The following is a 23,425-nucleotide window of genomic DNA, read 5'->3' on the forward strand; positions in this document are numbered from 1 at the left end:
AAAATATATCTGTCACGGCTTTAACACCTCGATTCTTCCGTCATTGCAAAGTTGTGAAATTGAGCTGTGCACGAAAACGCTGCCTCTGCCACTACGTTGTCTATCATTCGTTTTCTCTTGAAATATTAGAATCTTCACAAAACGAAATTCACTATTAGCCCACTGAGTAATGTGTGCATAATATATAAAATAATGAAGAATATTAAATATCCTTAATATTTGGGTAGTTCGATCTCTTGTGGCTGCAAAATATACCCAGCTGCAATAATATACTATCTGCACTGCCGCATGAGGAGATAAATTTGCCTTGCAGTAGCTTTTCTTGTGCACGTGTCCACAGTGCAAAACTGTCTCAAGCTGGGGCGACCGCTATAATTGAGTCCTTAGGGAACATGCGGGGGGTCGGTGTCAGTAACATCACTGCACTGCTTCTGTGCCCAGTGTTTGTTACAATATCTAGTAACTGCACAGGAAACTACAAACATGATACAGTGAAATGTCGTTCATGGCAGTTTTTTTTTATGCCGCAGTTATTAAGGATCTCCTTTCATCGCCGACAAAATGTGAACACAAACAAAATCACATGCGCCGCCCTATAGTATACAGGCCTACGTCTTTTAACGCAAGAAACTTCAAGAGGCAAAGGGAAGTGCTCAGCTAATCGAACTGGTGTGCTGATAGAGTTTGCTTTGAAAGTCAAAACAGCCCTCCACAGCTAGACACCCTCTCGCGAGCCTCTTCAACCGCGTGCAAGAGTTCGCGTAGTTCGTGCCCTGTCGACAAGATGTTTCCAAGTGTAGCCGCAAGTGCGGTGGCACTGAACTCTACCGGGAGATGGAGCAAAAAAAAGTAACGGGACGATACGCGCGGTGTGGTGGAAATCGCGGCTACAACAATGGGGCCCTCATCTCGACCACGCTACAACCACGAGATGAAGTCCCGCCCCCACGCGGCGGCGTGTGGCTGATAGCGCGCGGCGGGCCTGATCTCAGCAGACCTGGCGATACCGACCCGATCGCACGGTCGGCTAAGCACTTCTTCCACGCCGGGGTATCCTGTTCGCCGATAAGGAGCGCCGTCGCGACCTTCGCAACCGCTGACGTCGACAACACTGCGCGCCATCCGGGTGGGGGATAAGACGCGCGGCATGGGTCAAGACTCAAGACCGAGGCTGCGCGGTTCGTTATCCCCTACACCTCCGTCTCCTCAAAGTGGCAAGCGATCAAAGGGGCCGAACCTGGCAACTTTCGCGCGATAGCTTTCGCCGCGTTTTTTTTTATTTTAACGCGACAGCGTTAAGGAGCTCGTGTCGCGGAAAAGCCGGTGTCGGCGGCGGCGTTGGCCGTGAGCGAAAAATGGCGCATCTCGGTGGACACCTGAAATGCGCCGTGATTTTCCTTCCCTTACGGCGCGGTACGGGTGTCCAGCGAGAATTGTGAGACAGGCGTCATTTCCTTTCCTTTAAAGCTAATTTTAATTTCATTTTCCTTCCCTTACGCCCCGGTTCGGGTGTCTACCGAGATATGTGAGACAGGCGTCCTTTCCTTAAATTGTCCAGCGGCCCACGCGTCGCGCCGGACGGGCGATGGCGTTCCGTGTACTCGTCCGCAACGGTGCAACACGCTGTCGCGTCTCAAAACGAAACTTAAGCATCCTACAAATTTTTTATTTCGATAATGCTTGAATCTATTCATGCAGGAAAAGTAGCCGGCCTGCCCAGGCGAATAGAACCATTAGGTCCGCCCATTTGGGTTTTCCAATTGGTTCCAAATGCGGAACCAATGAGGTTCCAGTTGGTCAATTGGTTCCAAATGGAATGTTAATTGGTTCGAATAGAAACCATTTTGTTCCAAATACACAGCTGGTTCTAAATGGGATGTCTAATTAATTGGTTCGGAATGAACCCTATTGGTTCCACACAGTGGGAAACTAAAGCCCAAGTGGACCCAATCTTTTTTTTTCGCAAGGTGGCAACTATTACACTCAAGGGAGATTTGAGATGTCCCAAACGTTCCCGCGGCCGGATTGCTGGGAATGAGAAGGCAACGCCTCAAAGCTTATACCGAACATCTGTCCTTACTGAAAGTATGCATTAGAGGTCGTGAGAAGGAAACAACTGGCTTCCGGTTTAGCATTGCTAAGCACGAAATACTGTGCGAGAGCACGCTTGTTTGCAGGTGGACACCACCTCCACGTATACCTCAAAGCGCGATTGAGGTGTCCACTGATCCAGGGAGTCATGAGTCTTTCGTGAATCTCTCACAGGCCTCATGCAGAGTGAAATTTTTGCGGGGTAGGAGGGCTTTTTTCGCACTAAAGGTTGAGAACAGTGGCCCAAACGCACGGCTATAGCACGAGCCACTAACAAGAGAAATCTAATAATAATTGGTTTTGGGGGAAAGGAAATGGCGCAGTATCTGTCTCATATATCTTTGGACACCTGAACCGCGCCGTAAGGGAAGGGATAAAGGAGGGAGTGAAAGAAAGGAAGAATAGGTGCCGTAGTGGAGGGCTCCGGAATAATTTCGACCACCTGGGGATCTTTAACGTGCACTGACATCGCACAGCACACGGTCGCCTTAGCGTTTTTCCTCCATAAAAACGCATCCGCCGCGGTCGGGTTCGAACCCGGGAACTCCGGATCAGTAGTCGAGCGCCCTAACCACTGAGCCACCGCGGCGGGGCAAGAGAAACACGACGCTTTTGCTTTCAGGACGGGTTGCTGCTGGCTCTTCGAAGAGATTTTAACGCGACAGCGTTAAGGAGCTCCTGTCGCAGAAAAGCCGGTGTCTCTCCTCTTACGGCGCGGTTCAGGTGTCCAGCGAGAATTGTGAGACAGGCGTCATTTCCTTTCCTTAAAACCAATTTTCATTTCAATTCCCTCCCCTTACGGCTCGGTTCGGGTGTCCACCGAGAGATTTATGTGAGACAGGCGTCCTTTCCTTAAAAAATTTTACTTTCATTTTCCTTGCCTTACGGCGCGGTTCGGGTGTCCACCAAGATATGTTTCCTTCGCTTAAATTGTCCGGGCAAGGGGTCGCACCGAAGGACGATGGCGATCCGTGGATTCCTTGGTAATGCCGCAACACGCTGTCGCGTCCTGCTCTTAAAAGCGAAGCTTAAGCGTCCTCCAAATTTTTTTTTTCTTTTTTCCGCTAAGAACAATACGTGCACGAAAGTCATTCGTTCCTTACAAACAGGCAGAAGTGGTGTAAGCCCTTCCGTAGAGGCTCAAGGTCGATTTGGTCGCAGCGGCGTACGAACGAGTTCACGATCGCTTAAATTTGTACGACTAGCGATCCAGCTGCCGACAAGCATTGCGCGCTCCAGACGGCGTATGTATGTACGTCAGCGTTCACGTCTGCGGGGGGGAAAACGCCACCACGCATTCCATTTTCGACGAGCCGCTATGGAACACAACGGGTGTCCCAACAGCGGCAACTTTGGCCGAGGATCCCGTTGCGTAATGCAGACGGGCAAAAATTCCTCCGCGAATTCACTGGGATGGCGTCTGGGACTTTTCCCAAATTGGATCACTACGTGGGCATTAGCATTTCTTATCGAATGTAGTTTCGGAAGCCAAGCTGCGTAGCTATGACCTCACTAATAAGGTTGAGGTCACGTGAGGCGTACAAAAACCGGCTATAGCGATTTGCCAACTCGCTGTCACTCCGGCTCCTGGTGCAAGTTAAGGCGACAAAAATTATGGTGGGGCAAGGAAAAAGAATTTAAAAATAAGATGCCCCAGCCTGTGTCACTAGGTATAACGGGCTTACAGTTGCAACGAATTAAAACGAGGAAGCAGCGATTAAATTGCAGTTTACTGCTCTTTCTCGGGCGATATGGACCCTATGATGTCACAGCCACTGTTCGACCGCTGGAATCAAAACTGCACGTGAGAAAGAATTATTTATCGGACGCAGGCCAGTTCCACGCGGTGGTCCAGATTACCTAATGTCTTCCGCACAATTCCGGAAATTAAAAAAACGCAAAAATTAAATGCCTCTGCCCGTTTAAAGCAGACCCAATTTCCTTGGCGCAATACTGATTTTTATTCCTCCCATCGCCCTTTCGATCACCACTTTCGCGAACAAGATAGCGGCGCCTTCCACTAGAATATATTGTACCTCTGGCAAACTGCCGGCCTCTCACTCCGTAGACGCATCTTGCAGAAAAAAAAATGCTTCGGTGCAGGCAATCGAAACGAACTCTCTAATATCCGCGTCCGATCTCAACTTCTCGCCTTCGTGTTGTGTTAAAAAGCTGTATTGGGCAAGCCTTTCTTCCTTAATTCCCTCCTCTATCCCTCCATTACGGCGCGGTTCAGGTGTCCAAGGATATGAGACAGATACTGCGCCATTTCCTTTCCCCAAAGACCAATTATTTATTATATAAGCACTCCAGCGTGTCTAGCCGGGATAGCCCTTTTAAGCAACAGAGAGAAGTCCACGATCAGCGCTCATGCCAGTTACAGTGCCTCATCAGGCAACAAGTGCCTGACAAATCACGGTGGACGCTTATGCTGGACGTTATAGAGAGTTGAAAGTGCTTTGTGTCGCTCGCCGGTGTGCGAGCCGTCAATTCTAGGCCAACACGTCTTATACGCCAGCCTTGAATGCCCACTTCAGTCTCATTAATTCGAACTCGCTTAATTTGAACTTCCGGTTTATTCGAATGGACACACGTTGACTCCACACATGTTAAAACGCAAAGGGGACCAGAAATTTGTTCTAATTACGTAGCGTTCCAATTATGACGTTGACGGGACCAAGGGAAAATTTCGAATAAGCCGGAGGTTCGAGTTAAGCGAGTTCGAATTGACGAGACTGAAAACAAAGCAGTGTACGGTCCTGCACCTGCAAAGGCAAAGCTCAGCTGCGTAACGGCCGTGCAAAACTGCAAACCTGCTAATAAGTACGCCTTCGTTCCACAGGCCTGGCACGAAGCGCGCGGTGATGTGGAATACACTGTACGGTGCGCAAAAAGAATAGAAAGCAGCAAAGCGCAGCTGACGAAAACGGATGTCCACCTGCGCGAACACCGGTTCCGGCACAGTCGGCGCCTGTCCCTTGCGTCACACGCAGGCAGACGTGCAGACGGCTGGCTAACAGAAGTTAGCTTTCGCTTGCAGCCGGTCGGGACGACTGTCTGCTGGCAGGCACGATTCCAACGCCTATCCCCCACCCTTTTTTTTCTTTTTTAAGCTTATCCGATACGACGACATTAGCGTAACGTTTTCAGAGCATTTTTTTTTTTTGGTCAGGCAGAAATTCGTGCCAAATTCTCGTGCGTTAAAAAAAAAAAAAGCTGGACGAGGTGACGACGCCAACACCAATATACGTGTACGGTCATGGACAAAAGTTTGCAAGATACGGATTCACTGGAAACAAATTTTCTCCGCAGCCTCGCTAGCTAGCCAGCTGGCATTTGTTCCAGCACATGGAAAACTCGGGCCTCCTCAAGCATGTGTTTTTTGCTGACCTGCTTTGCTTGGCCCCGCAGAAATGTTTTTTGCCGCGGATCCGCATCCGGCAAAGTTTTCTCCACGACTGAAATCGCTCAAAAAAAGTTCCAAAGCAGCACTAGCGCATCTCACGCACAAACCAAACAAAAGTCTGACCACGGTCGGCTTAATCTATTGGGGGCTCTTCAGTCTGAACGACTAGAACAACACTAAGCCGAGTGGCTCGGCAAATACAAAGGCCAGAAATATACTGCCGCCGTCAATGGATACCATGAGAGGCGTGAAGAGGTCCTTATCTGTTAAGCCCGCGGCAAAGCCAATTTTCGCCCTTGAGTCTAGACTGGTGAGGCGAGAAGCTCCAGGCGGCCGCCCGCTGTTTTGCGTGGCGTGATGCGAGCCGTGATCTAAGCGGGGCACCGGGTTATTTCTTCCCCCGTTCTTTAGTAAAGTATATATATATATGTCGCGAGGCACGGACACGCAACCCCAACGGCGCGCTCGGTCGGAGCCTTGTCAGCACGAGTCACCGCCGCATTTGGACCCATCGCCGGACGCACACAGCTGTGGCGCGCCGCTACAAGCATGCGGTCACATACAGCGCTCCCAGTAAGCGACGGGTAAAAGAAAAAAAAAATGAACGGCGCCTCGCAGCGTGCACACAATGGTTCGTGAAGAGCATCCGCGATTGAAAGGAATGACCGGCGGGATCATCATCACTTAGCGCGCCCCGTCGCATCTCGAAGAAGCGTTTCCGCAAAACAAGCGCTCGGTGCACAGCCAACTCGGGATCGGCCAACATCCAGCACGAGGAAAGGCGGCACGCGACAAAGGAGCAGTGAGGTAAAGAATAAAAATAAAAACTAGAGAGGGGGGGGGGGGGGGTGAGAAACGAATAAGGAATCCGGACAGCACTCGAGGGCGTGCTAAATGAGGTCATGGATTCCTCGGGCCCGCTCGCAACTCGGTGAGGAAGAAGAAAAAAAAAAAGAACGGGAGACAAGCTGCCCATCCGCCCTCGTTCGTAAGAGATCGACCGAACGACTTAGGGTTAGGCGGGCAAGAGGATACGTCCACTTAACGCGGATTGAGATAGCACAACACTCAATAACCACGACGGGTGCGGCGGCGACGAGGGGAGTTTACTCGGCAGGGGTTCGGTTTTGGCAACGCCCGCCGTTACGTAACCTGGATGTGCAGCGAACCACGCGAGCCACCGTCGGTTCGAACACACCCAGCAGCATCGGTAATGTTCGGCGCATCAGAATCGAGAGACGATGCTCTGAAGTCTGCGAGTACTACGCTCGGGATGAACCGCGTAGAGGAGGAACGGGCTACCGCAGAGGGCGGCGTTTCTCAGAGCGTCGAGCACAACCTTCAGTGACCGCGGCCGCGCATGCTTCTCCAATGCCGGAGCTCCTCCGTTAAGAGATGTGGCTCTCGGCAACATTTAGCACCGCGAATCCTCTCTAGCGCAGCGCTCTTCGCTCACACAGATGCCCGCGCGTGTGCCAATGAGCCCGCGATGCGGGAGTGGCTGTCTCCGCGTTCTCGCGGGAGCAGCGGTAGAACACCGCTTCCTCGCCCATCACAGCCGAACTCGGCGGCGGCAGTAATTCCGAGACGCCGACGTGGGTCCTTTAAAAGCGCCAGCAAGGACGCCGTTTCCACGCGTGGAATTAGCGCGAGGATCGGCGGGCGTGGAGGCGGGGGCGACCGAGCCGTCGTTTTCGGTTTTGTTTCTTTAATTCCTGTTTTGGTTTCCGTAGGCAGGGCCAGAACCGGCATTAGGCCTAGGCGGCCGCGGGGCAGCGTCCCGGGCGACGCGCGCGAATGAATGGGAAAGGTCACAGAAATGGGCTTACCTCCGCTCTCCAAGGTTTTGTTGTAAAAATCCTGAATTTCGTTTAGCAGGTGGTACATTTTGAGACACTGGATGGCCGACGCACAGTCCACAGTGTCAGAGGTGGAACTCCGAGACCGGGTGCCACTTCACGAGTGTCGAGTCACGTGACCGAGCGGCGCCGCCACCTGGGAACGGTCGAGAGAAACAGAGACCCGTTGCAGCAGCAGACGACACCTGAACGGCTGGCGAGAGGGGCGCGCCGGCGGCGGTTGGGCTACTGTCGCCGCCGCAGCCGCTGCTGTTGTCTTTTACCCCTCTCGCCTTGGCTGCGCGCACGCACCTGGCCGGTGCAGGGACGCGAAAATCAATCCGGTGACGGCAACGAACGCCTATATGAATCATCCTAATTCAGTTACAAATCGATCAAGAGCAGCGCTGTGTGTGTGCGCCTACGACACAAAGACAAAGCGACGACAGAGGCGCGCAGTGCCGCTTTCTTTTTCTCTTTCTTGATTCGCCCTTTCGCGCTACGTGTCGTTACTGCTGTGTCGGGGAGGAAAAGAGAAAAAAGAGCGACACTTTGTAGATAGATCGTCTGGGGTCATTTCGGGAACAGCTATGCCCACTGCCCCCGATGGGGGAGCTCGTGAGGCGGGGTCTCTCGGTAACGGACATATCAACGACACAGCGATAAAATAGGAAAGGGCGTTAAAGCGGTAGGAAGGCACTTGGGAGGCTGTCCAAAGCACGCTTTGGCGCTAATGTTCCGTCCCGCGCAACTTGTTCCGCAGTGGCTCTTATAAGCGCGCGGGTCGCGTTGCAGCACTTCCTTATCTCACCGCCACGCAAGCAGAAACATACAAACGACGCTTAACGACAGTGCACGGGCGTGGGACGCGTAGCTGGGAGACAGGGCATGATGGCCGTTATGGGGAAACTGCACTAACGACTGACGTCTTCAAAAAAGTATACAGCGGTGATGTACATACACCAGGAGTCAAAAGTTTATGGAACGCGACTTTGGCGAATAAATTTATTTCTTCAACGTCTAGGGCGGGGCGCTGCTAGAGATTTAACTGTGAAATAAGCACACTCGGAGTCGGGACGCATATGTAAATTCCAAACTGGCTGCAGAGACGCTGTGAAAGTTAGCTTCTTTTTTTTTTGTGTGCTGATATTGGAGTCCCATGAGCCGGGTTGTACATGACATGATAAAAGCGAGCTAACAAAAGAAGTACTGTTTGCAATCGGGGCGTTAGTCGGGTAGAAAGCATTAAAGAAGACGAAGATTCATAGTTTATTTCAAACCAATTTGCGAGAATCAAAATTGCTTCTGGAGTTTGTTTGAGAAGAGGACAAATGCATCAGCACGTTCAAACTAAAATTTCAGGGGCGATGAATGGGATTGATGAGGAGGAAGTGCGATTGAATTTTTATTTCACCCGCCAATCTGTTCCAACTCCGATTATATTTCTGTTGCACTCTTGATTCCATTCCAATCCTGATTCTATTCTGATACTGATCCCTTCTTTTTATTATTTTCTTCTGCGTCAGACTTAGTCATCTTCATATATGAGCTGCGTCATTTTTAAGTCCGGCGCCTCCGTCATCCTCTCTCCTACAAGTGAAGAGGGAAAGAAGGACGGTTGGCAGATGTGACGACGGCAGCTGCCGGGTTTTTACTCAAACGAGGATTTTATGCTGTCGCATAATAATACATCGACTAAAGCATTGTTCAAGAACACGTCTCGAATACTGCACGACCTGGAAGAGTTTGGGGCCCTCCATATTTAAATGTCGTTCCACAGTGATCCGGGACCACCAGCTACATGTACTGTGCAGGGGTGGTCCAGGCAGGGGGGGTGATTAAACGCGCGTGCTGTTTTAAGGTAAAAGAACTGCTCTGTGTTTTGGACCACGGTAGTGGACCTGGATGGCGCGAATAGAAAGTCATGCTTTGGCAAGCGGTTTCTAGCGTCGTCTACCGGTACAGAGATTGAAAAAAAATACAAATGAACAAAAACATCCGGAAAACGTTTACACCTGCTCTTCGCAAAACGTCTTGCAATTTCGTGCAAAACCAGTAAGGCTTCAGCGCGCGCGTGTGTGTGTGTGTGTGTGTGTGTGTGTGTGTGTGTGTGTGTGTGTGTGTGTGTGTGTGTGTGTGTGTGTGTGTGTGTGTGTGTGTGTGTGTGTGTGTGTGTGTGTGTGTGTTTGCGAGCGCGCATGGAGAGTTTCGACCACCTGGTGCACATTAATGTGCACTGACTTTGCAAAGTACACGGGCGTCTAGAATTTCGCCTCCATTGAAATATATATATATATATATATATATATATATATATATATATATATATATATATATATATATATATATATATATATATATATATATGCAAAGTTGTGAAACGCTTCATTTAGCCATAGATTTATTTTGAGTCGACGTTTCGGACGCTTCATTTAGCCATAGATTTAATTTGAGCCGACGTTTCGGACAGGGCCTGTCCTTTCTCAAGAAAGTGTTGAGAAAGGACAGGCTCTGTCCGAAACGTCGACTCAAAATAAATCTATGGCTAAATCAAGCGTTTCACAGCTTTGCATTTTGCTTCTAGCAACCAAATACGTTTATCTTTCTGTACTATATATATATATATATATATATATATATATATATATATATATATATATATATATATATATATATATATATATATATATATATATAGACAAGGCAAATGAAATGAAGGGATCGTTTGACAAACACATGAAGGAAGCCAACAGTCACCGAAACCAAGGTTCGTAGGGGTATGTTTCTGTTTTTTTATTTATTTGTAGTGCTGATGAATGGGAGAATACTACTTAGATTAATATGTCGCTTAAAGAAAACCTACTTATAAAGCAGCAGAAAAAAAAATGACCATGCCGCCGATGGGATTCGAACCCACGACCTCCGGAGGTCGTGGGTCGCGCTCATTGCCAGTGTTGCCAATCCCTTCTGCACCCTGAAGTAGCATGCTCGGCCCAACAACCACGCAGACCTCTCCTGCATTCATTAAAGTCTCTCCTCACTCCCCTCTACACCGCAGTGAGGCGCTTTAGCGGGGCTGGTGACGTCACATGAGTGCTCTCCGCAAAAAAAGAAAAAAAAGGTAGGGCGGCATACACGAGTGCGCCTGTCGGGTGAAACCGGAACGGGCTTCGTGGCAACCTTGCTCGCCAAAATGTCGCTATAATGTCGCGTCAGGCGAGTCCTCAGTCATACGTCGCCGCATCCAGTCTTCCTTCCTTCCTTCTCCGGAGGAAGGGAGAGACGGAGGGCGAACGGCCGGATCGACACGGCGACCTCCGGCGACCCCGAAAACGGCGACTACGCCGACACACTGACCCTACACGGCCGCCGACGAGGCGTTCGCTCGTCGGCAGAGCACGGGTTCCCCATAAGTCACGTGGTGTATACTCCAGCTGGGCCTCTGTTTGGCCGCCGCGGTGGCTCCGCGGTCTCGGCGTTTTGGCTTCCAAGCTCCGAGGCCGCGGTATCGAATCCGGCCTGCTGCGGTGGCCGCGTTTCGATCGGGGCGGAATGTGAAAGACGCACGCGTGTGCTGTGTGTGATGCCAGTGCACTCTGAATACTACTACTACTACCACTACCACCACCACTACTGCTACTACTGCTGTTACTACTACTGTTGCTACTACTACTACTACTGCTGCTACTACTGCTGTTACTACTACTGTTGCTACTACTACTACTACTACTACTACTGCTGCTACTACTGCTGTTACTACTACTGTTGCTACTACTACTACTACTACCACTACTACTACTACAGCCGCCGCGGTGGCTGAGTGGTTATGGCGCTCGGCTGCTGGCCCGAAAGACGCGGGTTCGATCCCGGCCGCGGCGGTCGAATTTCGATGGAGACGAAATTCTAGAGGTCCGTGTACAGTGCGATGTCAGTGCACGTTAAAGAACCACAGGTGGTCGAAACTTCCGGAGCCCTTCACTACGGCGTCCCTCATAGCCTGAGTCGCTTTGGGACGTTAAACACCCATATAAACCTAAATTAAACTACTACTACTACAACTAATAATAATAATAATAATAATTAGTATAATGATTGGTTATGAAGAAATGAAAGGTGCTGTAACTTCTCAATCTGTCAATGCACTCCTCAGCCGTGCAAGTGAGGGAAATCAAATGAAGCAGAGCGGAAAGGGACCAGGGACCATAGTGGAAGGCTCCGAATTAATTTCGACCTCCGGAGGTTCTTTTGTTCTGCTGACACCATACAGTAAACGGGAGTCCCGGCATGACTCTCTCTCTCTCTCTCTCTCTCTCTCTCTCTCTCTCTCTATATATATATATATATATATATATATATATATATATATATATATATATATATATATATATATATATATATATATATATATATATATATACAAAAAGAATATTATTTAAATTCATTAATCATAGACACAAATCGCCGACAGTGCTAGACAACGCAAAGTGATCAGAGGAGGTACACGATCAACATGAATCAACAATGTAAGTGCTACGCTAGCAAGAAATAAAGTGAATAAACCTTGCACACGCTATCTTTAGTTGGGACTGGCAGTTAGCGAAGGCTCCCTAGAGTGCATCGTTTTTGAGAAGTGTGAAAGATTGGGCCAATTGGTCTCGCATGAGCTCTCTAACTGGTAACGCTTTATAGGCGTGTCGTTCTCATGTGCAGTTGCGCTCAGTGCGAGCTGCAACACTTAAGCGCCGACCGTAGTGCGGTTTCCTCCTGAGATCAATTGAATTTGCTGTTATATATACAGAAAGCTCTACCCCTTCGTTCGAGTGCTAGACGCATACCTCTTTACAACCAAACGCCTTCCACTCCTACGTGAAGGAGACCCGCCGCGGTGGCTGAGTGGTTAGGGCGCTCGACTACTGATCCAGAGTTCCCGGATTCGAACCCGACTGCGGCGGCTGCGTTTTTATGGAGGAAACAAGCTAAGGCGCCCGTGTGCTGTGCGATGTCAGTGCACGTTAAAGATCCCCAGGTGGTCGAAATTATTCCGGAGCCGTCCACTACGGCACCCCTTTCTTCTTTCACTCCCTCCCTTATCCCTTACCTTACGGTGCGGTTCAGGTGTCCAAAGATATATGAGACAGATACTGCGCCATTTCCTTCCCCCAAAACCAATTATTATTAATTATCCTACGTGAAGGAAGCTCCGAGCACACCTTGCCTGTTGCAAGTAATAGTGAACGCGACTGTACCTGCATTTTTGCTGCGCCGTTTGTTACTATAGCTGTCACACTTAAACAACAACAAAAATTACTTAGGCAGTCCATAGGCAGTCTATAGACAGTGTATAGACAGTCTATGGATTACGGATATTTTTAAATGTTCTGTCGACTGGAATATATGTAGGGGCTGGATGTGCACCATTGAGATCCCGTTGGCGACGAAACGCGGCAGGCAAGCACTTTCCTAGTGCAGGTGTAGAACCGCGCTCTGTGCAGCGAGCGTGCACAGCTGTTTCTGGCCGCGCGAAAGAACGAATCGGGCTTTTATTATTCTTTTTCGTTAACGCCACGATGAACGATCGAATGCGCTAGGCGCGTAAAACTTTCCTCTTCCATGTCAGCCACTGCAAAGCACTGACGCGACGGAAACGCGTCATCTGCGACTCCGACAAGACGAGAAATGCGGCGGGGTTGGCGATAAGTATAGCGGAGAAAAAAAGGAACTGATGGCAATATCCGTTTCCGTTACTGGCCTCTTGTGCTGCGCCTTGACCTTTCTGTATAGTTTTTTCTGCGGCATCTATCCGAACTTTTGTGTGTGTTGCTTTAATACTAATACTAATAATAATAATAATAATAATTGGTTTTGGGGGAAAGGAAATGGCGCAGTATCTGTCTCATATATCGTTGGACACCTGAACCGCGCCGTAAGGGAAGGGATAAAGGGGGAGTGAAAGAAGAAAGGAAGGAGGAGGTGCCGTGGTGGAGGGCTCCGGAATCGTAGTGGCGGGCTCCGGAATAATTTCGACAACCTGGGGATCTTTAACGTGCACTGACATCGCACAGCACACGGGCGCCTTAGCGTTTTGCCTCCACAAAAACGCAGTCGCCGCGGTCGGGTTCGAACCCGGGAACTCCGGATCAGTAGCCGAGCGCCGGAGTTCTCGGGTTCGAACCCGACCGCGGCGGCTGCGTTTTTATGAAGGCTTTCGTGCTGTTATGTCTGCGTATTAACCAGGTACCGTCTTTTTTTTCTGTCTCTCATATACGTGTAATTCCCCTCATATACGTGTTAGTGCACGTTAAAGATCTCCAGGTGGTCGAAATTATTCCGGAGCCCTCCACTACGGGACCTCGTTCTTCCTTTCTTCTTTCACTCCCTCCTTTATCCCTTCCCTTACGGCGCGGTTCAGGTGTCCAACGATATATGAGACAGATACTGCGCCATTTCCTTTCCCCCATAACCAATTATTATTATTATTATTTTCGCATGGTGTATTCTTTACGGCAAAGTTAGGTGGGCGGATTAGGTTGAGAAGTTTGCGGGGATAGGGTGGCCGCAGCTGGCACAGGACAGGGGTTAACTGGAGAGACACGGGAGAGGCCTTTGTCCTGCAGTGGGCGTAGTCAGGCTGACAGCGATGTTGATCGTTCATCGGAGCTCATTGTTTTCTTCATATTCTTTACTGTTTTCTGTCTTTCGACTTCAACTCGGTGTGCATGGAGATGGCGACATTGCCAGTCGCAGTTCGGATAATATTGTATCATGAAAGAAAAAAAAAATTTAGTAGAGGCCAGTTACGTCAGATTACGTTACGTCACGTGAAGCCGGACTCTCGCTAGTTGTCCGCCGTCTCTGAGCGCTTACGCATGCGCAGCAGACAATGATACGGACGACGCCGCTGCGTCGAGCGTTACTATTGGCTGTGCCGTCGGCCAAAATCTCCCAGCAGTCCTTGCAGAAAACACGTGACTTCTGGCACATGTTTGTCTTTAAGCTCGGATCGTGGCGAGGACCTCTCTTAGGCTTGGCTTCCTAAGGGCGCATAGTTTCTAAATATTACCTAGAGGGAAAGCTGGCGCCACCGTCTATGCGAGTTCCTTTAAGAGCATTTCACCTACCGCGAGAATCCTGGCAAGACGAGGTTTCGTGTTTGGCTTGGCTAGTGTTGGGCCAAAAACGTGGATTGTACCTCCTCTGTGCGTATATTAGTTATTTCAGCACTGCGTTTTTCTCTTCAATAGATTTGACGCAAGTTAAAGTTCGTTGTTAGGCCGGTATGAAAACTTTCGCAGCATTTCTTCCAGGTTTGCCTCCAGAAGGGTCGTATTTTCACGCCTGAATCCACGTTTTATGCCCGAAAATAGCCAAGCCAAGTAAGAAACCTCGTCTTCCCGGCATTCCTGCGTCTCTCTATCCTGAATGAAGCGCGCAGCGCTGCCAGCTTCCCCTCTGTTTACTTTTAAAAAAATCTACGTCTAAGAGTACCTGAGAATGGATTGGATTGGATTGCAATGAACTGATTTTTTTCCCACCAGGGCTGTGTCACACTCATCGCGGGGCGAAAAGTGAAGTTGCTCTCGAGGACATTGCTGATTCGTCGGCGAACCCAGGACGCAAACTCTATCGTCTGCGCGTGTGGCTTGTTTGCTTTCGCGAGAATCTCTGGCGTCGCGCTACAGACCGGTAAGTCCGCCGCCGTTCACCACTGAATCTCGTCTGCTTCTCTGTCGCTCCTCTATAGTGCGATGCAACCGTCGCAGAAGATCGTGCACGGCTGCTTTCCTCCTTGCCCACGCATTCTGACAGTCTTCTTCATTCCTTATGTTTCAACTCGGACGCGTGACGTTCAAAAACAAGCGCATCCGCTTCATGCCCGTGTGGGTGGTGAAAAAGGGCCGGGTAACTCGGAATGAGGGAAAACTTCCGGGCAGTGCCGTACGGAAGACGAGGACGTTGCGCCGTCGGCGCCACCTTGCGGTTTCCGCATACACTCTTGCCTCTACACGTGTACCATAGAGTTGACGTACTGACGTGCACGGAGGAAGACTGGGCAGTACAACCTCCGGCCACTGCGAGTCACAATGACGTCGCGCTATTTGAAGAAGACGTCCAGCAGAAGTCTGTGTACAAGATGGCGGGCACTGCGAGCGCTCTCTCCTGATTAGACGTCGTCGCTGCCTTGGCAGCTCTACACCGCGACTGCAGGACGACGGTACACCGATGTTTCAGCTCCGTTGCGAGTGTGGGAGGGATGATAGTGCAGTTGAGAGAGAGGAGGAGGAGGAGGCTGCCCGCTTCAATAACGGCCCGTACTTGTTTGCGTTTACATCTGGGCTACGCTCCACACACACGCACGCTGCCGCCTTCCCCCTCGGGCGCTGCTGGAATGTGGGCCACCGGGCCGGGAATGCCCCGGTTTTCGGCGGCGGACGCGGCACTACTAGCGAGCGAGCTGCACAGATAAGGCTAGCGAGGAAGTTCCCGCCGACTGCTTGCTCGGCTGCGAGGGGAAACGGTGGCGCGATCATCCGACTCCAGGCGAGTGGCCCAGTCTGCGCGCCACCGAGAAAGAGGAGGCAGGAACCGGGTCCGTGCAGAAGAAGAGATCCGGCTGGCTTAACCTCCTCGCACGGGGGGAAGGGGAGGAGGAGAGAGGGGTGTGAACTTGACCTAGAGCCCGGAGCGCGTGCACCTCTCGCTCCGCGTCGCCTGCGGTGCAAGGAGGACGCGACTGTCCAACCGCCAGGTGTCGGCAGATGGAAAGTGGCATCCAGGGGGTGTGCGTAAATCTTTCGCCTGGAGAGAAACCACTGATGGCTTCAGGCACAGGATCGAAGCTGATGACGATGATGATGAGTTTTTAAGGTGCAGGGGCAGCTTTGGTCAATAGGTGGCAGGAAACGAGCTCGTATCCTCGACTACACAAGATGGGGTCAAAGAGAAAACCACTGAGAACGGCAGTGTTCAGGCAGAGGATCGAAGTTGTTGATTATGATAATTAAATTTTATGGCGCAGGGACAGCTTTGGTCAAGGAGCGCCATGGGACAAGGCACTTCTCGACTACGCAAGGTGGGGGTCATAGACCCATTCCCTAAGGATTTCAGCGTAAATAAGCCGAGCACCGGGATGGAAGGAAGCTTGTACCCATTTATCACTGGTGGATATGCCCGGAAGCACTGGGGATCGAACCCGTCACCTCCCGCAGCATGCATTACCAGGGATCCGGGTCAGAGCGCAGACAGCGTCACTAAGCCTAGCGGCCCATGGCGCTTCGTGGGAGGCGCCAGATTCATTTGTTTTCTTTATTACGTCATCGATGACAGCGAGACAGTTTATGTCAGCGAGACAGTTTTGAATGTTCAAAGGCACGCAGCACGTGGTGGCAGCCAAGTGAAGCTTGTCCCGAAGTCCTGGTAATGGCCACCGCCGCGGCACAAGATCGAAGCTAAATACGCAGTATCCATGAGCGCCTTCCGCAAACCGAAACGTCATCTCGGGAATGGTGCTGCATTATACCGTCCACTTCTGCCCGGTTCGAGTCAAACCAGACAGACCTGTGCACGGCCATGCATAATGTCTGTTTTTCTGGATCGCGGGGTGAGCGCGCAAGCGCTTCGTATCTCAACTGCCCAGTTCTACGGGCAGATATATATGCCCCCGCAGTCCAAACTTTCAACATGGCGGCGGCCGTCGACATCTTTGTGAACAGTTCTACATAGTTTCGTTATTGTTTGTAGGACGAAGCGCACCGACGTCAGTCCGCGCTTTTTATTTGCTTATTTTCTTGCCGATTTGCTTCGAGCAATGGAAAACCAGACGAACCGCAAGGCTGAGCAGGTCAAGAAAAACACTCAGTCAGGCCGCACGCAAAGACAAAAAAGAAGACAAAAAAGTGAGGGGGAGAGGAGACGCGGAACGGACCGTGCCGGGTTTCCTGCTTCCTGGCGTAGCGCGCGCGGTAAACGTAAACGATCGCGGTGAGCCTTTGCGTTTTTTTCTCGCCGGCCGTTTAGTCCCGCAGTGACGGCGGCCGCCGCGCGTCTGGGTGTCCCACGTGACCTGCGCAGCGGAGGGCGCGAAGTAGCAGTGACAGCAAGCCCCACACTCTAAAGGAGCATTGGGCGTACATCATCATCGTCATCATCAGCCTGATTACACACTCAGCGGGGCAAAGGCCTCTCTCATGTCTCTCCAATTAACCCGGTCCTTTGCCACCCTATGCCTGCAAACTTCCTAATCTCATCCGCCCGCCTAACCTTCTGCCGCCACACCATCTGCTCTGGGTTGCCCAAAACACGAACACATGGCGGAGAACTGTCTCACTGCGCCGTCATCAGCCTGACTACACCCACTGCAGGGCAAAGACCTCTCCCATGTCTCTGCAATTAACCCTGTCCTTTGCCAACCTATGTCTGCAAATTTCCTAATCTCATCCGCCCACCTAACCTTCTGCCGCCAAACCATCTGCTCTGGGTTGCCCAAAACACGAACACATGGCGGAGAACTGTCTCACTGCGCCACCAATAGCTGACTGCCCAGCCCATAGGTGGCGCTAAGATTTACTGACTTTCAGAAGCTGTGGCCATATATTGTCATGACCAGATTTTGTTTGAGAGTTTAGTAACCGGCATGAAGAACTCTGGCCGCTGCTGCGCATGCGCGGAGGTGGCTCAAACGCAGTACTCTCAAAAGACGAAAAGGGAGAGCGTTAGAGGGCAGCTTACTCCCTTTTTGCTCCTTTCTGTTTAGAGTGTAGCTGTACATCGAATGCATGTTACCGGTGATCAACCTTGAACCATCTACCATGATCACCCTAACTGCGTCCCCTGCCGAACAAAGGCACATCCCATATTCCTCCATTAACCCTTTCCTATGCCAGCTGCGGCCACATTGTCCCCGAACACGCTTGCGTTCTCTCGGAATCAGCTCCGTTAACCAAAGGGGTCATCTACCCATCGCACTTTAGTCGGGTACAACTCAAGAGCGAAGCGGCTTTCCCCTTCAGAGGACCCCCTTCCAGCCAGTGGCGTCGGCCGATCCTCATCAGCCTGCTAGCGTGACAATGCAGGGAGTGCCACATGAAAGGTGATAGTCCCCTCCCTCTATGGTTGGGGATAGTCCCCTTCTTCCATTGTCGCGCCGCCCCCTTCGTTGTCACGCTAGTAGATGCATGAAAATCGCCCGACGCCGTTGGCTGGAAGGAGGTCCTTTGACGGGCAAAAGCCGCTTCGTTCTTGAGTTGTACCCGGCTACAGATGCTCTGCTCGGGCATGCCCCGTAATTTGTGCAACCACGACCTCCGAGATCACCGATGCACCACTGCCTGCGAACCACCTCCGCGTACACACCTAACCCCAAATCTCGGAGGCCGTGATTGGCCCTTCACCCGACGTGCATCCGCATCCGACTTTGGGACGCTTCCTCTCTGCTCTTTCCTCGAAGCGTCCGCTGATACAAGGACCGGCGCAGACCATCTCTACACCACCACGTTTCTATAACCCTCCAGCGAGCATCCATTCTCGAAGAGCACGTGCGCGCTGTTTTTTCCTCCTGCCGAAATAAGGCGCGAACGTCTCGCCGCCCCGCTCTTCTTCCAGCGAGCCACGTGCACATCCACACCCGGTGGAGAGGAGGAGAGCCCAGGCGGAGGCGGTTTCTTCCGCAACGCAACCCTGCCGGCGCGATGGTCTTGCCTCCGTACGCGCCGCGATCCTCACAGGGAAGTCGGAGCGGCCGACTCTGCTCCCGCCTGCCGATGGAGCCGCCGGGGAGTGGCGCCACAAACGAAACAAACAAGCCTCGTGGAGGAGGAAGAAAGGAGAAGACAGTGCTAGTATATAGCTGTTCCTATACGGAGTGTATAATGTAACAGGCCGGCGGTGGGACTCGCTCAGCGAGAGGCTGTCCGATAGTGAGCGGTGTATTTAAAGGGTCGCCGAGACAACGCCAGGCTCACTTGTCCCGCAGCTTCCTGTTCTCGTCCATTGCACACTACTACTTTTCCTGTCTCTATAGGCGTACGTAACCGCTCCGTCAGCATGTCCCTGTCGTGTCTCAACAGACAGGCTAAGAAAAAAACGACGCTAACATTGGGCGGTCAAACTGAGACCATCTGTCTTTATTCCGGAAGTCACTGAGCTCACTCCATCCAGCTGTGTGGCACTTCCGGTCCGTGGATAAACACTGTTCAATTACCTGGCTACTTTCAGGGGCGGGTTTAAGGGCGGCAATCCGATCTGCACAATGCACTTCTTGAACCGATCGTTCATCGATAGAATGGCGGCCCAAATACGGTTTTCATAATGAAAATCTCTCGCTCAAGGAAGGCTGCTGCCCCTTAAGTTAGCTACTCTGAGCTGCGGTGAAGGACTAATCCAATCATTTATCAGTAATCACTAGTAACGTCTATAGAACCGACGTCCCGCCATTAGGGCTCCATGCAACCGCCGATTTCATTATTTTTGAAAAGCTCGTCTAAAACATTTTGTGAACTTCAATCATTTCTCTATGCAGTGCTATCGAACCTTTAGAGTATGAACGTTCTTAAGCGGGCCCTGTGCGCATGCGCCCGCAGTCCTGGTATGGGAATGACGCAGCTCCCTTACCGGATCTCTTACTACCGCCAACATGCCGGGCACGCAACTGGGCCACACGCTCCGTTCCTTCCTGAGCGGCGCGAGCTCTTTATCGCCATCATGCATGACCGCCCTGGCGCATTTACTTCCCTTTCGCGCCGCTAGGGGTCCTCCAAGCGGCGAACTGGTGGCGCTGGGATCAAGACCTACGGTACTAGAGACCTGCACATTTGGCGGGGTCATATGGGACTACGTGCGCCAACTTTCGTTAACTTTTTGGCCGTTGAGGGCGCTCGGTTGACCTGTTCGTCTGTCATTATCATCATCATCGTCTGCTTTCTACAAATGATTTTTTTTCTCTCACTGCCTCCCTGTGCATTTGTCCCGTCTTATTATTTTGAAACCTAGTAATGAACGATGCAAATATGACATTTCTTCAAATCCTAGCGGTGAATATTTTGTTTGCGCGCTTGCCAGGCGTGAGACTTTTCTGGCATCTTTGCTAGGCAATGGATGAATGATGAATACTCACAACGTAGACAAATGACAAAGCTATTGCATCCTTGCAGTAAAATAACTGACGTCATCTTGCTCAACAGGTTAATTGTAGCGCCAGGCAGCCCGTAGCTGCCGTTCCCTGGCGGCAAAAGGCATGAACTAGAACGTGCGCGCTGGAGCAGTGCCAAAATGTGCAGGTCTCTAGTCCAGTAGGTCTTGGCTGGGATCTCCGCCCGAATAGAGGGCTCGCATACTGGGATATATGGTTGAGTATAGTCTGAAAGCGGAAGTTCGTCATATCGCATGCTCGGGGCCAACACGTACACGCGTGTGATTGAGCGGGCAGCTGTTCACTACATGAGAGCATATGCGAAAGAAAGTCAAGGCCAGTCTGCGTGCTTTTCGTCGCAAGTGGCGCGCTTATACTAAACTGCTGTAACTTTGTCGCTGCAGTAGTGACTCTGTGCATCCGCTTTCAACGAATCCGCCACTTTCCAGAGGGATGTGGTCGACACAGTGCGGAGATGAGTGGTCTATAACAGCTCTCCGAGTGCCTTTCTCGGGTCTATACCGAACAATTCTGGAAAAAGGCATTTTAAAGCGGGGAACCGTTTATGAACGCAATTTTTTCTTCATATAATGGTAAGATTTGACTTTAACAATAAATATATCCACAGATCACCCGACGGCAGTCTTGAATTTTGTTTTCTATTAACGTTTTTACTATCGTCGAAAGCGTTCCCCACTGGTTTTCTATGGCAGTCTCAACTCTTCGATGCGATCGATTAAAAATTTTGCTACAGATCGGAAGAATTTACAATTGCCTTCAATATTTCGATAAGCGTGTCTTACAAACTTCTAATTTTCAAAATTTTTCTCCGAGAATGTTGGACATGATCGCACAGGCCAGTGCGAAATGTTACGCTCTAATCCAAAAAATGTTTAAACTGGGACTAACAGCACCACTTCGTTTATCGCAGGGAACGGTTAGTCCATGGGAAGAACACCTGTTTATGATGTCTCTTTTAGTTAGTCTCTGAGTAATGGTTGTTCGTTTAGGTAATATTGGTTGCGGTGGCGCAGTTCCACAGGAACTATCTCCTGAGGCACTTTTACTCTTTTATGGCTTAGATCGTAAAACTAGCTCTCTCTTCTGGGCCGCAGTTCCCCATTAATCTTCCCTCTCTGACATACATACGCACGCCGCGCATGCACAGTGCCGCCGTCAAGTTTCTCCGCACGCGCCATTAAGGGTAATATTCTCAGTCAGTCAGTCAGCAGCTACTGTGCCAATCCCGGAACCGGGGTCAGTCAAGCGCACTTCCGTTTCCGCCTCACCGCTCCACAGCCTCCGGGTGTTTGGGGGCGGGGGGGAGGAGGAGGAGGAGAGAAGGGTCCTGCACCAACGCCTCGCGTGCACGCACCAAACGCATGCGCATACAAGCCACGTGGTGTGGATACGCTGACCTGGTCACTGAACCGCCTTCAGTCCCCGAAGGCCTCGATGGACCACGAAACCATCGACGCAGACGTCTGCGGGAGGAACGCGGACCGGCTTCTTCACCGCACTGCGCAGTTCCGCAGTCGTTCCCCGTCGATGAAAGAGGGGTACAACGGACGTCGAGAAGTCTATAACTCTCCCCTTCCTGGACGGAGGCAGAAGAACTGTAGCCGCGCCGTATATTACGGTCCTCTTCTGCCTGTACGGCCGCATTCTTTCTCCAGCTGTGCTTTCCCCGTATAGGTTTCCTCATTCCCTTCCCCCTTGTACGTGGGCGCCCTGGACGCACAAAGGCGAGCAATACCGGCGCCCTTTTCGGCTGCACAAAGGGGCTCGCGTCTGTGCAGTGACGTTGACGTATGGCCACTGTGCGCAGCGCGCATTTCAGCTCCGGCTGGAGTCATTGCGGCGTGACAGTTTCATTGGCGGGGGGCCGTTGGCAGATATCTGAGGGAGGCACGGACGGCTCGTCGAGCCGGCTGAGTGCCGGTCGTCAGTGGGGACTAAAAAAATAATTACGAAAAAGAACGGCGTACAAGTTTCCTGTCTCTCGTGTACTGCATGCACCTGCTGGCGAGGCAAGTGCAGTGCGCTCGTAGTGCTCCAACATGGCCAGCAATTCTGTACAAACGCATTTTTGAGCGGAAAACCGCTTATGAACGCAATTTTTTTTTGTAATGTAAGATTTCACTACAATGATCAATATATCCGCAGATCACCCGACGGCAATCTTGTAGTTCCTTTTCTATTAACGTTTTTGCTGTCGTCAAAAGCGCTCCCTATTGGTCTCTTATGGCACCCTTAAATGTTCAATGCCATCGATGGAAACGCTATAAAAGGAAGGTCTTGCTACATATCAGAGGAATGGACCATTACCTTTAATATTTTCATAAAAGTGTCTTACAATTTTTCAAATTTCAAAAACTTTTGCCCGAGATCGCTGGACATGAGTGCAGTGCATGCAGCTCGGTATATGATGTATGGCAGGCACGCTTGCTCTACGCTCCGCGAAGGTAAGGCGACATGGTGTAGACTCCACCGCTCATGTTAACAAGGAACGCCCAGAATCCAAAGGGCGTAATAGTCCTGAGCAGTGGTTGCGTGTATTCCGTGCCAGGCCCTGTGTTTCAGACCTCCCTGATTTGGTGTGTATGTATATATATATATATATATATATATATATATATATATATATATATATATATATATATATATATATATATATATATATATATATATATATATCCACTCGGCTGTAGCGGAATTACCGACTTTTCGCGATGTGGTGACGTGTTAGTCGTTCATAGCGGCGGTAAAAGGAATCAACTCTTATCTCCTTCCGTGTCCTCTGTTGTGTGCTCTGCCTTCTTTTTTTTTAAACGAGATTTATTGCCTCAGGGCATCGTCACCTCTGTCTGCTGACCAGTCCGTGGCGTTGACATCTTCACTGAGCTCACTGAAAAAATTGTGGCGGCAATGACTTTTATCACCTTTTGCCGTCGTGCTGTCCGCTAA

At 50.7% G+C, this 23,425-nt stretch overlaps 1 protein-coding gene across 1 annotated transcript in view; it reads right to left on the minus strand.

The window, feature by feature from the left end:
- Positions 1-23,425, minus strand: part of LOC144110572 (very long chain fatty acid elongase AAEL008004-like) — an 82,700-nt gene that overhangs the window by 12,460 nt on the left and 46,815 nt on the right. The window contains exon 2 of the mRNA XM_077643581.1: positions 7,327-7,492. Within this exon, the coding sequence (XP_077499707.1) occupies positions 7,327-7,384 (58 nt within the window). The 5' untranslated portion in view covers positions 7,385-7,492. The remainder of the gene's footprint in view (positions 1-7,326; positions 7,493-23,425) is intronic.

This window comes from Amblyomma americanum, chromosome 11 (assembly GCF_052857255.1).
Source record: "Amblyomma americanum isolate KBUSLIRL-KWMA chromosome 11, ASM5285725v1, whole genome shotgun sequence".
Taxonomy (NCBI): domain Eukaryota; kingdom Metazoa; phylum Arthropoda; class Arachnida; order Ixodida; family Ixodidae; genus Amblyomma; species Amblyomma americanum.